A 15,547-nucleotide genomic window follows, 5' to 3' on the forward strand; every position below is an offset into this window, starting at 1 on the left:
AATGAGAGGGGCTGGAAAAAAAACACAAAGGCCTGGCACTTTCCCTGCTTAATTTTTGCTCTTGTACTGAATTGAGATAATTTGATAAATAGTTTAGATAAAAACTCGAATGGACTGGCACCTATTAGAGCACTTTTCTAGTTAATTTGAACACTCAAAGTGCTTTGTAGCTACAAGTGCTTTGTAGCTTCATCCGCATAGGCACCTTTTTCTGTGCCTAAGTGCTTTGAACCTAATATTCCCACACTCTGATGGATCCATCAGAAACAACTCATGGTTCACTACCCTGCCAGAGGACATTATTTAGATGCCAAAGAACACTCAAGGAGCATTCAAGCCACCGACCTTCTGATAAGTTAACATCTTAAGCCACAGTGACCATGAGACTTTTGAATTGGACACTGGTCACTTCTTAGATTCTGTATTTTGTAGCTTGTCACATGTCAAAAATGTGTAATGTGCATTTTAGAAAACTTATCTTAGAAATGATTGAAAGATATATTATTCCAACCTATTATGTGAAAACAGAACAGAGGTTCACAACAGAATTGTGAATCTAAAAAGTTGCTTCAGCTGTTGAATAACTGTAAGTATGTTTTGTGTACTCGATTACTTAAAAAAATGTATTAAAGTTGACGTACAATACTCAAATAAACGTGTACTACTTAGTTATTCCTCCTAGTGTTTTCCGTTATTGACCATTTAATTGAATGCACTGTAGATTCATTAAGAAGAGTCATCATGTACAATGGGTGCATGATCTCTGAACTACTGAGCGATACATTATACTATTTACTACAAGGTACAACATGACACCATCCCCTCTTGGGATCTGTGACAGACAGCAAAGAAAAATGTTTCTCATATGAAGCAGAGGGAGCCTTGTAATGGACTCTTGTATCAGCCAATCTGCATACAGTGGGCGGGCCACGCAGCGTCCGCGCTCATCGCAGCCAAACCGGCTGACAGCCACCTGGGATAATCCCGTGCTGGACGTCGGTAGGTGTAGTATTGACAGTAGTCGGAGTCTACCCCAGCTGCTCAGCTGCTCAGTCAGTGTTTCCACTTCTCATTGTTTATCGACAACCCCTCTGCCACACAGCAGGCAGAGACTGTCTCCAGGTTGCTTTTTCTGTTTGGGTCATGGAACCTCTGCGGAAGGAGGCGAAAGATAATCCTTCGGCTTCAGCTAATCTTCTCTCCAAGATTTTCTTCTGGTAAGAAAACCGGCCTCACGCTGACAGCTTTCTGTGACATTAACCGAGTGAAGAGCTCTCCTGTCTGACAGTTTGTGACCACCCAATGAGGCCTGTCCATGGTTATTCAAGGTCCATCCCTTGAATAAACCACACTGTTACCGAGTGAAGTTTGTTACGTGGTGTTGAAAATAAGAGTTGTTCTAGAGTAAAGTGCCGTAAAGTTGAAATATCAGTGATGCAATGACAAGTAATGTGTAATAATGGAGAATTAGCATTAGTTTTTTAATTAACCCATTTTATTTACATTATATATGTACTATATACATGCAGCTATTTAAACTAGGACAATATGTGTGTATTAAAAAGCATAAATGTGGTGTGATTAAAAAAGAAGTACTGTATTTACTTATGACTTTAAAATGTAAACAAAATAAAACAAAATTATGCCTAAAAAAGTTGCTTCTGTTTACTTTTCCTTTAGTTGGCTAAATCCCTTGTTCAGAATTGGACACAGAAGGAAGCTGCAAGAGGATGACATGTACAAAGTTCTCCCGGAGGATGCATCTGATCGACTTGGAGAGGAACTACAGAGGTGGTTTAAATTTATTATGTCTGATTGTACTCAAGGTTTTTGTTTGGTGCTTCTTATAGAATCAGTCTACCAGTTTTCCCTCATTGTAATAAAGGCACCCTTTTTTAACAGTGATTCCACTGAAAGTCAAGCTATACAAAGTACTAACTGAACAGTCTCACGTGCTAATAAATTCAAACACTGATTCAGACAACGGTTCCGACTTTTCAGCAACTCCCGCTTTCATATCAGGTCGAGTATTACAGCACAGAACCAGGGTCATGAACAGAACTCGCATTCACATTTGCCAGCATTATTGCTTTATTCTCCGGTACTGTATCCTGTGACATTTTATTAGATAGCACAAAAGGCCGTTCTATCATGCTTGTCCTCTCTGAGCAACTCTTCATGGAGTGGGTTTTACAAACACTGCCGTTCCAGCTTTTGTGGCCTGCCAGTGTCAACTAGGCCCTTGTGACCTCTTTACCTTGACTGACCCACTTCCCTGCTGGTGTTCACTTCCATTTCAGAGCTTTTGAAGAGGACAGACACAAACCACCTTTGGGCCTTTCTTGCTGCCAGCATCAGTGATTGTGGAAATGGCAGTGAAAATGTCAGCTTAAAACTGTAGAAACATCCAGCTTATGGTAACACTCACTACAATTTTTTTTCTGCGCAAATGTCAGCATTTGGCATTCAGGACCTTGTTCACTTCCAGTACTCTGAACTACTATATATTGAAGCTAGAGCTGCACACTCATGGGAAGTACCAGTTGTATTGAAATGACTCCCATCTCCACTGCTAAAACCCCTGTGTGTGTGGAGAGGCTGCCCCCTTTGACGAAGTTTGGCATCAAAAGTGTGCCCTGGAGATGGGCCCATCTATATTTAGATGGTAGTTCTGAGGGCATAAAAGTTATGGTTGACAGCACTCTTTTGTACGCCGCAGATGTTTAAGCGTTAGTGTGATACATGAGCAGGTGTTCCTCAGAAGACCGAGAATGTCAATACAGGATCAGACTGTGTTTGAAAAACAGTCTGCAAACAGTGTTTTATAAAGTTGCAGTGCAGAAATCAATCTGTAAATCTGAGAGTTAAGCGGTGCAGAATCTATAAGCACTGGTCTGCAGAGATGAGGAATAAAGGGATATGGTTAAATATTCTCGACAGAGGGTATGTCTGCTGTTGCCCAAAACAAATGCACTGACCTAAACATTTTACCTTGCATTCAGGGGATCTGGGATTTTCCTGGCTTGGTTTACTTACCTGCAGAGGGAAGGGTAAATTAGTGCAAAGTTAATCTAAGTGACCGTCTTAGGTAATCCTGATGGGAATGGTCTTTTCCACAATGAGTATCCATAGTGCTCAAAGGATCAGTGAATAATTTGATGAGTATAAAAACCATTCAGAGTCAACAGATCTCAACTCAATTAAACTTATTTTAAAATGTGAAACTTTCTCTTTAGCATGTATTTTAGAAGAATGATGTTTCATCCCTTCATTAGCATCTTACAAACATCTAATAATGTCAAGGCTTTTCTGAAGACAGTGATTTTTACAATCAAGTATTTGGCTAAAGAGCAGCATGGGTAAGGAGCTTGGTCTCATGTGGGAGATGGAGAAGTAGTGCTATCTATATATAGGTGGGCTCACCTCCAAGCACAATGTCAACCTTAATGCCAAACACTCTCACAGGGGGCAGTCCCTCCCATAAATCGGTGATGTCCAATTAAAGAGGTGCCAGGAAGTGGCAGGGACCTTCATGAGTCTCTGGTTGGCTTTTACGCAGCTGGGTATTCTGCTATTGGAAAAGAGTGCACCTTTGTCTGGTGCATATGGCATTTTAGAGTACTAGCAGAAAGTTGAGTGGTGAATTCTTCTCTTTACTACAAACGCCGATGTGGCATCGATGTCAAGGAGGGCCTGATGACTGGCCTGGAATTAAGCATTGAGAGCAAAGTCTTAGTATGTAACAATAAGGGGTGTTACAGTAACCACTCTAATAGAAGCACAGAGCAAGAATGACCAGAAGGTTTTTGTCTAGCTTCTTGACAAAATTTGAAATTAAAGTAAACATAAGCAGGGAAGTGGGCCAGACAAGGTAAGGAGGTCATAAGAACCTTATTGGCAGGTCACCAAGGCTACATTCACATCGGTTGTGAAATAGTGAATTGTTGAACTCTGTTGGAATTGTTTGGAGAGGATAAGAATAACTGAACAGTTTTTTGTGCAATGTTAAATACATTTTGAGAGGGCCGAGGTTGATGGTGGATAAAGCCGCAGCTGGATTCACGAACCTGCTCCTGCTTTTTACCTTTGTTTATGTCTCAGGTTGATATGACAGGATGTGATCGTGTAAAATCCAGACAGCTATGCAGTGTGTATGCCACATACTGTTCATATTGTGTAGCATTGTATTTATTGTTAATATTATGTATCAGCAGTAGTGATAATAGCGATTATAGTGATCCATACCTGGTTAGTTAGTATGAGCAATATAAATTAACAATTATAATCCTTCACTCTTCTCTTAAAATACACTAAGTAGAAATTGATTTTGCTTCTTTCCTGGGGAATCACCAGCAGTGTATTGCTTTATTACTGGCTTTGAAAATCTTCCTATCAGGAGTATTAATTGGTTTTCTTTCTATTTTCCGACACATTTCAAAGGTACTGGAATCAAGAAATTCAACAGGCCGCAAACGATTTACGGTCGCCTAAACTTACCAAGGCCCTCATTGAGTGCTATTGGAAATCATACTTGCTCATTGGATCGTACATCTTTATAGAGGTATATCAAAGTAACAATGAAAGTGCACAGCAAGAAGTGAGAAGCTTTAAAATGTAAAATACACTGACATTTCTGTTTTACATTCCCTTTGCTATCAGGAAGTCATCAAAGTCATTCAGCCAGTGCTACTTGGAAAGCTGATCGAGTACTTTGAGAGCTACGACCCAGCTAACTCACCTGCGGTCTCTGAGGCGTACATCTACGCTGCAGGCATCTCACTCTCAACCATCAGTCTGACTGTCCTTCACCATCTCTATTTCTACCACGTTCAACGAGCTGGGATGAAGATTCGCGTGGCCGTGTGCCATATGATCTATCGAAAGGCGAGTCATTATGATATGCCTGCAAATAAATGCCATCCTCTGAATTCTGCCGTGGTAAATTGAACTTACACCTTTGTTCCGCAAAGGCTCTGTGTCTTAACAGCTCAGCACTGGCCAAAACAACTACAGGACAGATTGTGAACCTCTTATCCAATGATGTCAACAAGTTTGACGAGGTGAATGAAAATATCTGCACTCAGCTTCCAGTTTAAATGCTACCTTCCTGAAAGCTATATTGCTAAATTTTTCTTGGAACTGTTTTATACATATATTGATTGATTCATTTATTTTGATTATTTTGAAGTCTGCTGTGTGGTGCTGCTGAACTATACTGTAATATACTGACAGGTGTTTCTATTATTTTGTCCATTGTATTTATTTGAGTGTTGGTGTTAAAAGAGAAACACGAAGTTATAGCCTTATGTAGGTTTTTCTGCAGGGATTTATTATCTTGTATCTTTGAGTTAATGTTTTTCTTTTGACTTGCATTATAGATGACCTTACTCTCTTTGCTTTTGCAATATTTCTGCTTATGCTTTTCTTACAGGTCACATTATACTTGCACTTTCTGTGGATTGGTCCCCTGCAAGCAGTGTCTGTGATAATATTGTTGTTGTATGCGATCGGCCCGTCGTGTCTCGCGGGAATGGCTGTCTTCTTCTTTATGATGCCAGTACAGACCATGTTTGGACGTTTGTTCTCAAGACTGAGGTTTGAAGTCTTTTGCCAGATTCATTAAACATGCCATACATGTGCTGTTTTTCCTCCACGTGTTGTGTTGCATCGATTCCATAGTTTCAGTTTTTCTCTTAGGGCTGAAACAGCAGTCTTAACAGATGAGAGAATTCGCACAATGAGTGAAGTCATTTCTGGGATCCGAGTTATAAAGATGTACGGGTGGGAGAAGCCTTTTGGTGCGCTGGTGGATGAGGTCAGAAGGTACAGTTGATCTAACAATATACATATTCAGCCTCCAAATGTCTACCTGTAGAGGTTCAAGTGTGATATTGTAAAGTTATTTTTTAATATGAATATTAGAGTGAGTTAGAAGGAAGATTACTGTAAAGTGCAATAAAATAAAAACTGTGCCAAACACTGCCATCCTATTTTGTTTTCCACAGAATGGAAATCTCTAAGATCATGAAAAGCTCTTACCTGCGTGGCCTGAACATGGCGTCTTTCTTTGCAGCCAGCAAGGTCATCATCTTTGTCACCATCTGCGTTTATGTACTAACAGGGAACAAGTTGTCTGCCAGCAGAGTGTTCATGGCAGTTTCCCTCTACGGGGCAGTGCGACTCACCATCACGCTCTTTTTCCCCTGTGCCATAGAGAAGGTCTCTGAGTCTCTCATCAGCATAGAAAGGATTAAAGTAAATATATTACAGTTAGAGGCTATATATTTTCCAGTAGTGTGTTCTGATTATTTTGTATAAAAACTAAAACAAATAATCTACTATTCTTGTAAGCAATTTCTTCTGCTGGATGAAGTTGCTCCTCAGCATCTAGGCCTTCCTGTGGCAGAGAAGAAGGACTGCATGGTGAAAATTCAGGACTTAATATGCTACTGGAATAAGGTAGGAAACATTTTGGGAAATGCGTCTTTCCCTCTCATCCTAAATATGTATCGCATGCAATCTTTTGAGCCCTCGAAGCATAGCTAGTATTATACACTATGCTACACCAGCTGCGATGCTTGTGAGACAAATTTGTGGTTTTGAGCTATGCATAGTAGGTGAACCAAGAATTAAATAAATTGTTGTGTATTTACTACACACACCGATGTTCAAACTGGCTTACTTTTTCTTACAGACTCTTGAAACTCCAACCTTGCAGAACGTGTCTTTCGCAGTGAGATCAGAGCAGCTCCTGGCAGTAATTGGACCTGTTGGAGCTGGAAAGGTCAGGTCTGTTGTCAAGTCTCAGATTTAGTGAAGCACACACATGACCATGAGCCTGACATGGGTTAGGTAACTCTAAATACTTCTTACTGAAAATCTGTTGTGTTTACCACCAATTTCACAGCAGAAACCCTGCCTCTTAAGTTTCCTTATTAGTATATGATGCTTGTTTAATACATACATACTAAAATGTCCTCCCTAATTGGGAAACAGTTCTTGTAGGTTTGCTAGGCCTCTCGACTCCAGTTCCATGCTGAGTTCTCTGTGCAAGAAAGCGATTTTAAAGGTATTTCCCAAAATGTAAATATTGCAGTTTAAACCTAATTTTTTGTTTGTGCATTTCAGTCCTCGCTCCTCAGTGCCATACTGGGAGAACTGAGCCAGGAAAGTGGTGTCATCAAAGTCAAAGGAGAGCTTACATACACTTCTCAGCAACCCTGGATTTTACCTGGTACAATTCGAAGCAACATCCTTTTTGGCAAGGAGCTCAACCTCAAGAAGTATGATAGAGTACTGAGAGCCTGTGCCCTAAAGAGAGTGAGAATCACCTTGAAGCATGCTTGTCAATAATACAGTCTTGTAGCAAAGTTAGAGCTATTTTGGCTTTCAGTACTCTGGTGCAAATGGGAATGTTGGGAAAAGTTGCTTTTGTACCCTGATCAGGACATGGACCTGCTGCCAGGTGGTGACCTGGCGATTGTCGGGGACAGAGGGGCCAATCTCAGCGGAGGACAGAAGGCAAGGGTCAGCTTAGCAAGGTGTGCTGGACAACAATACAGAAAAATGCCGGCTTATTTGGTAACAGTGACAGAGATAAAGTCTGTGTGTGCGTCTTTTTAGAGCAGTGTACCAGGATGCAGATATCTATTTGCTTGATGACCCTCTCAGTGCTGTGGATGCTGAGGTGGGCCGGCACCTCTTTGAGGAGTAAGTCCTGTTGCCAGCATCTTACTGTTGTTTGTGAAAAGAAGTTGGCAGTTTTTCATGTTATTTCTTCTCTGCAGGTGTATTTGTGGACTTCTGAGGAAGAAGCCTCGTATCCTGGTTACTCATCAACTACAGTATCTGAAGGCTGCCGATCAGATCGTCGTCTTAAAGGAGGTGTGAGCTTGAGTTTTGATTTAAAATACAAAATATCAGCAACTTTATTAGGTACACTTATGTAACTTCTCATGAATGCAAACGTCTAATCATCCAGTCACATGGCAGGGTGTCAGTGCATTTAGGGCCAGGGCCAGTAAACAGGGCAAAATTGCATTTGTGTTTAGTTTTTTGGGTGATTTATAAAAGTTGGGCTGTTTTCTAACCACAGGGGGAATAAGTTCATGTCAGTATCAAGCACAAAAAGTATGACAGGCTTTTTTGGTGTTAAATATCAGGGCGATTAGGTGTAAATTGTGTGTTGCAAATTTTAGCCAATCAGTTTACACACTTGATTTATTTACTCTCCTCTATATATTTAGCAAAGGAACTTCCAGGAGAACATGTGCAACAGAGTCAAAAATGGCAAAAATCTCTGAGTTCGATTGGAAAAACGTTTCATAATCTGAAAAGGGATGAACTGAAGTAATAATATGATAACCAGTTCAACTGCCGTTCAAGGAGTTTTAATCACAGTTTGTATTATTAGACATAGATTTTGGCCACTGCTAAAAGTTTGTTATTTTGTATGATGTATTGTATTTAAAAGCTCGCTACCACTTCAACAGTTCTATACCCCAAATTATTATGTTTCAAAACAAAGATAAAATAAAATCAACCTAAAAAAATGAACTTCTGCTCCTTTTTTTGTACTTAATATCTCCATTTAAAGATGAAATTTGTAGTTACTATAGGCTTAAGATGATTTTTTTTTTTTTTTTTAAATCTCTTCATCATTCAAAATGCACACACACAGGACTTTAACTGTCATATCAGACCCAGATTTTGGAGCTGTATATCTTGTCAAAGGACCCTTACGCAACTTAAAAAACATGGGATATGAATTCCTGCCATCTAATTAGTATACATGGCCATGTTCAATGTAAAATAATATTGATTAGCATTAAACTAGCATTAAAGCTAAGCAAAAGGCACAATGTACTTTTCTACTTTAACAGGAGTGTTTCGTAATAGTTTGGTTTTTTGCAACACTGTTGCCCTTTTGCAATACATTTTTTGACTTTGAGGAAAATAAGTTAAAAATAAGTTAAAATGCCAAAACTGTTAATTTCTTTGTCTACGAGTTTGTTATTGGTAATATTAGCAGTAGTACATTTTCTTGAGCCTACATTTTATGTTGCCTACAGAATCTTTATGACAATATAAATCGGCTATGCCGTTATTAACTGCATTTCTTTTCTCTCTGTCAGGGCCAGATGGTGGCCCGAGGGACCTACAGTGAGTTGCAGGGCTCTGGACTAGATTTCACCTCTCTGCTCAAGGAGGATAAGGACCAGGACGAGCAGAGGCAGAACACCACTCCTCTCTCAGGCCCCGTCTCCGGCCTCCCCCACGCACTCTCTGACAACTCATCTATGTCTTCCCTTTCTTCCTCTCGTTACTCTTTGATTGAGGGAACAGAGCCACTTGCAATGGTAGGTGTATGTAAAGCACTAGATTTTAATTGGAAAAAGGTTTTTAACCAGGCATGTATAAAACTCCTCATGTGCCTGCCTGCTGTGCATCCTTTAAGCCACTAGAGTGCAGGAGAAGCTAACTTTTCCTGCTTACCATTCACTACAGCCTGCTTTGAAGTGTTGCTAGATGACTGGAATTGACACTAGTGTCTATTTCTAGGTAGTGCAACCAACAAAGGAGGAAAGCCGCTTTGAAGGCAACGTCGGCCTGCATATGTATGTGAAATATTTCATGGCAGGTGCTAACTTCCTGGTCCTCTTGGTCCTCATTTTATTGAATGCCCTTGCACATGTGAGTTTGCTTTTTACTTTCTATCATTATTGCAAAAATACAAAGGATTGTTAATTTTTAACATAAGATTATTTGTAGTGACATTAGCAGTTTTGTTGTTTTCTTAATGTTTGACCTAAAAACATCTATGTTTTGTTTTGTTTTTTTAGCTTACATTTGTTCTGCAGGACTGGTGGCTTGCGTGCTGGTGAGGATTTGTTTTTTTGCAAAAATAAATACATTAAGTAATTTAAAAAAAAAATCAAATAATGGGATTCATAAGTCAACTGGGCGCATTTACCTGGACTGAAAATGGTTTAATAGAACATAAGTGAACAAAACTGTCTTTCTTGACTTTATCTGTCACTTGTTGAAACTGACCTTGTGCTTCGAGATGGGAGGAATGTGTGTTGTGTAGTGCCTTCACGTTGCAGCTTTATTCCTTTGTTGTGTTTATTTGTCCTTGTGGATTTTTGTTTCTTTTGTGACTTGACTCGACAGGGCCTCTGAACAGAAGCACATCAGTGTGACCGAGCACCTCAATGGCAGCTTCCCTCGGCAGCTGGACCTTGACCTGTACCTAGGTGTTTACGCAGGTGAAGCTCACTGAGCGCATATTGCTTTTTGTGTACTCCTGAATCTCTGAATACCGCAGCCATTCAATGAACAGATCCACAGTTCTTTGGCTGTAGCCCAAGGCCTTCAAGGCCCAGTGTATGTGTACATGGGCCTCAGCTGTACAGCGAGATAGCAGTGCCTTTCTTGTTCTCTGCCGTTGGATTGCTCCGATTGCCTCCTTGTGACTCTCAGCCTCTTCACTCGCTCAGGCTTTGTGCTCACAGTGGTAAATCAGCATTCAAGCAAATGAAAAAAAAAAAAACACAAATGAAGAGGAAAAAAATGTGTTTTTGTGCGTACAGTATGCTCAACAATGTCACTTGAAATCCATAGCTAATCACAGAACAAGCACAAGGATAAGACTATAGTGTGCTGATGTTAGTTTTTGTATTTTTGTCAGGTTTAACAGCCACTTCAGTTGTGTTTGGCTTCGTACGCAGTCTGATCTTCTTCAATGTCCTGGTGAGCTCGGCCCAGACCCTTCACAACAACATGTTTAACGCCATCCTCCGGACGCCAATACGTTTTTTTGACATCAACCCAATTGGTAAGTGGCTCACCAGCCTTTCGCGTTCACATTTTAATGACATAGCCTTTTTTATAGCATGGTCAGTGATATGAGATGTTTATATCCAGAAGGACCTGCATCCAGTCGTTGCTGGAACATCTGGCCACTAGAGAGCAGACTGCTCCTTACTTTGTCATGTTTTCATCCACTTAAAAACATTCAAATACTTTTCTTTATCCTCTATAATTTGTCATGGCTATCAGGTTTCTTATGATGTAATCATTTATACATTCATGTTTTGTTTTTTATTTTTAATTAATATTTTAATCTGCTTAATTAAGATGTTTTACCCATGTTAGGTTTTTAAACAGTCATGTTTTATTTAATGTGAATAAACAATATAAACAACTCGTAAATATTTATCTAAGATGTATAATAATAATAAAGAAGTTTAAAATGAAATGATTGTAAAAGTCACTGCTGGCAGGTAAAGACTGTGCAAGCAAGATGTTAACTGTGTCAAAACGGTGGTGATATGACTTCATTTCTTAGCCATAATGTACTTAGAACCAGCAAAGAGACTGCTATCTATTTCATTGTGAGCCTGAACAAAAACAGCAAACAATCAGATTGAATATATGGTGTTTGCAGTAGTTCTTGGACGGTGTTGCGTGTGGATTATAAAGAAGTGTAAATAGAGACATATTTGCCCTGTGCGCTGTATCAGAAATGTTGATTATTTCATTAGCTTTGTAGGCTGGAGCTGCTGGGTCACTAAAGCTGGCAGATGGACGTCATTTTAAAAGTGAGCAAACACTCCAAACGTGTCTGACTTTACTCAGGGAGGGAAGCAGTTCTTTTTTCTTTATTTTTTTTTAATAGGCGTCAGTGAATGTGAGTGGATAATTCAAGATTTGCTTAAATTAGCTTTTTTTTCCCTCTTCTCCATAATTTATCTCCATAATATTAGTGCATTAATTAAAGACCTGTTTTAATTAGGTGAAGTAATGTCACTACAATCTGTCATTCATATCCAAAGTCAACTGTCAAGTGGCCCACTTTGATAACTTTAATTTTTCTGGAGCATTGTTCACCCGTCAGTAGATAATTACTCTGCCTAATCTCCTCATAGTGACATGCGTGTACAACACAATCAGCTTGGGTGGGAATTCTCAACAAGAAGGGGAACTTGTATCTGTATAATGAGTCATAATAAGCTGGTAACACAAGTCTAAATATGATTTGAGGGTGTTCAGGAGCTTGTGGTTTCTGCTAGCATTAGAAGTGGGTGTAGCGACAAAGCTTTTCTTTGCAAAGCTGTGTTTGGAGCAAACACCGCGTGTCTTAATCTTTGACTTTTGTTTTTACTGCCGCCGTTGTGTTATGCATTGGACTACCTGGCAGCTTATCTGGGTGTGCCTTGCTCGGTAATCTATGCACAGGAGGAGAACAAACACTTTGAATAATGTAATAATCTGTTTAATAGCGCAGCAAAGGAGAGGCTTAACAGACACTGCTATCTGATCGCTGTTGTGCTGCTATCAGTAACCATTGTGTGACCAGTCCAGTCATTACAGCTCGGTTGCTAGTCTGGCAAACAACACTATGTTTGACTGGATTTACACACACACACACACACACACACACACACACACACACACACACACACACACACACACACACACACACTATCCCGGAGTCTGCGTTTCCTTTTTCCTCCATTCAGTCAGCAATAAATTAAGAAAATATATATCAGTATTTTTATTTGCACTGTGTAAATAAATTCAACGTACTTATATTTTACCCCCCCCCCCCCTTCTTTTGTTATGTATTTTTAATTAATTTATTACCTCAAGTAAAAAAGCATCATGACAAAAGCAGCTGTTGTCAGCTCCTCTTCTTCCCTTCCTAATGTTTTCTTTCTGTCTAAACACTTTTGTTCTTTAAAAAAAAACACCCTGCCACTTCCATCACAGCGTTTACATTCACTAGTGTCTTGTCGTAAGTGTGAGTGATTTGTAACTGTGTGCACATGTGTTGTTAAGGATTTGACAGCTGTTTACATGTGTAAGTGATAGGTGCGCTGCTGCTGCTGTTGCTGTTGCTGCTGCTGAACAGGCCCGGTGTTTGATAGCCGTCCTCAGAGTTAAAGGTTACCATTTCAAGCGTCGCTGCACAAAGGTCTTATTTGTTATTCTGTGAATGTGGTTTATAACAATGGAGTACAGCTGTGGTGAATTATGATTGACGGAGAGGTATTGTGGCTCTTCTGTATCTGCCACTGAATACCACTGCGCCATTTAAATCTGTGACTGTGTTATCTTTTGTGCTGCGCAGACATAGTTGATTTCCAAGTTGGTGCTTTCAGTGATTAAAACTCTTTTTCGCGTTGTGACAGTACTCTTTGATAATTTTAGAGATGACAGAAACCACAAGCAGCTTTTTCCTCCGTTTTATTATTTTAAATGGCTTTAAATATTCATGTTGCCCCATTTGAGTAATGTGTACAGTCTTATTGCAGCTGTTCATCCAAATGTGATCCATTTAGAGCAGCACAGACAGCGGTGGATGTGTTGAGCTGATGTTGATCCCTGTAATTTAGTGTCATTGAGTGGGCTAATCCCCTCAGAGACTGCAGGCCAGGGCTTCAGCTCATCAGCACAGTCGAGGAGTGGAGTTTCAGTCAACACATGCACAGACACACATCCACAGCCCTGTCTCCCATCAGCATAGTGGGCCATCTCAGAGCTGGGTGTTGCTGTTGACGCAGTGAACATTAGATCTTCTGTAGTCACTGATGTGAGATTCTAATTGTGTCCACAGAGGCAATGTTTTTAATGTCTGTATTTCAGGTCTGGGATGCAAGAGTGTTAGGAGTGAAGTGAAGGAAGTACTGCAGAGAGGATGATGATATCGAAGTGTGTAAATTGAATGTGGAGATGGAGCCGTGTGTGTGTGTGCAGTATGGCTGATAGGGCTCCCCCTCGCTCTGCACTTCCACTATTTAATTGCATGAAAGGGAAGGAGAGGAGATTGCAGGAGCCTGGCGGTGTGAGCGAAGAGAATGGATTTAGAATGTATTAGTATTGGCAGCAAGGCGCCGGCGGTGGGAGGCTGCCCCAGGCCTCCGGGCCCTTCATGGAAGTGCAGGTGAGCCGTGCCACCTCCAGCCTTGGCAGCCCCCTCCCTAGTATTTCTTCATTATCACACTTGTCTCACTGAAGGGCCCCTCCAACTGCACTGGGGCCCACACATGGAGCGGCTCTGAGTCGTCTCCTTATCTTGATGTTTACAGGGAACAGCGATTTGCCACACGCCCCGCTCTAGCCGGACCCCACTGTTCCACTTCTTTAAGTGTGATTGGGGGCCCTTCTCACCTAATATCTCCACCTAAGAGGCCACCTTAGTTGGGAGGGTTTGATATTTCCTGAGCCTGAAAAGTGGTGCAAATCACCCCTGGAGTCTTAAAGCATGAGAAATTGTTTGATACTAATGCTGCTGATATCCTGAAACGTCTATACCCCTCTGCACACAATAGGTGATATTGTTGACAACCACCCAGAGTGATTGAAGCCATTGTCCCACACCGATCTTACCTCATAGGCATTTCCATGCAGTGAATGTCTTTGTGTAACTGCATCACTGTAATGTATCCCCTCTATAGTCTGTGCAGGATGGAGAAGGCTCTTTACTTCATCCCCTCTGAAACTCTGTGTTAACTGAGCCGCTTGTCAAACAGCTGATAGCTGACTGATGTTCTCTGCTCTAGCACCCTCTAACCATTGTATGATGTAACCCAGAGAAACCTATCCTTTTCTTATTGGCATTGTTTGTCAGATATGCATGAATTTGGGTCATCTATGGCTTAGACAGTAAAATTACGTAAAATATTATTGGAGCTTTCACAAACACAGTTTGACAAGTACTCCCCCCTTATTTCCAGACTAAAGCAGCGATATTCTGCATTGGTATAGTAAGCGCTCTACCCCCTTGCTTGAACCCTCCCCTCGGGATGTCTGTATGCTAAAGGGGCACTCACACTGTGAATAAGATTAGTCTGCCTCCAAGTGTACAACATGCTTACGCCACTTGACTTTGAATCAGTGCTGATTTGGAGCATTGCTGGGTTGTTGCGGGGAATAATGCTCTGGCTGGGTTTATGCAATGGCTGTTATGGGGAGCCCGGCCTCGTCTGCATGCATGTTTTTAGGCAGGAGCGGCATTTTGGATAAAGCTGTAAGCTGCTTACGGCCGTGGAGAGAGGTGATTACAGGGCCCACCTCCGTAGGACTGACTAAGAGGCTCGGAGGCAAGTTTTAGGTCAGCCGTGCCATGGCTCCACCACGCCTCCAGAGTGCCATGCCACCACATTCTGCCACCATGTTGCCCAGTGTTTCCTTTCTCTTTTCTTTTACCAAGTCACACCCTGTTCCATGGTGCATTCTGTGAGCCTAGATAAACTCATCTGCATGCCTGTATTGGTTTGTTTAACTCTATCAGGGGTTGCACCCTGCATTTTGTGAGTACTGCTTTATTTACATTGTCGTCAGACAGATATTACTGTGTGCATAGCCATTTGTCATAGTGGAATACAGCTGCTCTCCTAAATACATTAACAAACATCATGGCCGTATTTTAAGGACACTGCAGATTGTTTGTGTCTTTTGACCTTAGAAGAGTTCAAGCTGTGGCAGTGCTGCCGCTGCTCTGGTACCTGTTGTCTGCCTCTGAGAGCCAGGGGTCTTCCTT

General features: G+C 41.0%; 1 protein-coding gene across 1 annotated transcript in view; it reads left to right on the top strand.

Annotated features, from left to right (window-relative positions):
- Positions 1 to 968: 968 nt before the first annotated feature.
- LOC102295341 (ATP-binding cassette sub-family C member 4) overlaps positions 969 to 15,547 on the top strand; it is a 33,885-nt gene continuing 19,306 nt past the window's right edge. The window contains exons 1-19 of the mRNA XM_042220418.1: positions 969 to 1,217; positions 1,681 to 1,791; positions 4,441 to 4,561; positions 4,660 to 4,884; positions 4,971 to 5,060; positions 5,432 to 5,595; positions 5,698 to 5,823; positions 6,006 to 6,255; positions 6,352 to 6,459; positions 6,695 to 6,784; positions 7,129 to 7,320; positions 7,447 to 7,541; positions 7,624 to 7,710; positions 7,788 to 7,884; positions 9,135 to 9,359; positions 9,562 to 9,693; positions 9,843 to 9,880; positions 10,174 to 10,268; positions 10,691 to 10,837. Coding sequence (XP_042076352.1) covers positions 1,144 to 1,217; positions 1,681 to 1,791; positions 4,441 to 4,561; positions 4,660 to 4,884; positions 4,971 to 5,060; positions 5,432 to 5,595; positions 5,698 to 5,823; positions 6,006 to 6,255; positions 6,352 to 6,459; positions 6,695 to 6,784; positions 7,129 to 7,320; positions 7,447 to 7,541; positions 7,624 to 7,710; positions 7,788 to 7,884; positions 9,135 to 9,359; positions 9,562 to 9,693; positions 9,843 to 9,880; positions 10,174 to 10,268; positions 10,691 to 10,837 — 2,467 coding nt within the window. The 5' untranslated portion in view covers positions 969 to 1,143. The remainder of the gene's footprint in view (positions 1,218 to 1,680; positions 1,792 to 4,440; positions 4,562 to 4,659; positions 4,885 to 4,970; positions 5,061 to 5,431; positions 5,596 to 5,697; positions 5,824 to 6,005; positions 6,256 to 6,351; positions 6,460 to 6,694; positions 6,785 to 7,128; positions 7,321 to 7,446; positions 7,542 to 7,623; positions 7,711 to 7,787; positions 7,885 to 9,134; positions 9,360 to 9,561; positions 9,694 to 9,842; positions 9,881 to 10,173; positions 10,269 to 10,690; positions 10,838 to 15,547) is intronic.

Source organism: Haplochromis burtoni, unplaced genomic scaffold, assembly GCF_018398535.1.
Source record: "Haplochromis burtoni strain Fernald_Lab_line unplaced genomic scaffold, NCSU_Asbu1 Contig_48, whole genome shotgun sequence".
Taxonomy (NCBI): domain Eukaryota; kingdom Metazoa; phylum Chordata; class Actinopteri; order Cichliformes; family Cichlidae; genus Haplochromis; species Haplochromis burtoni.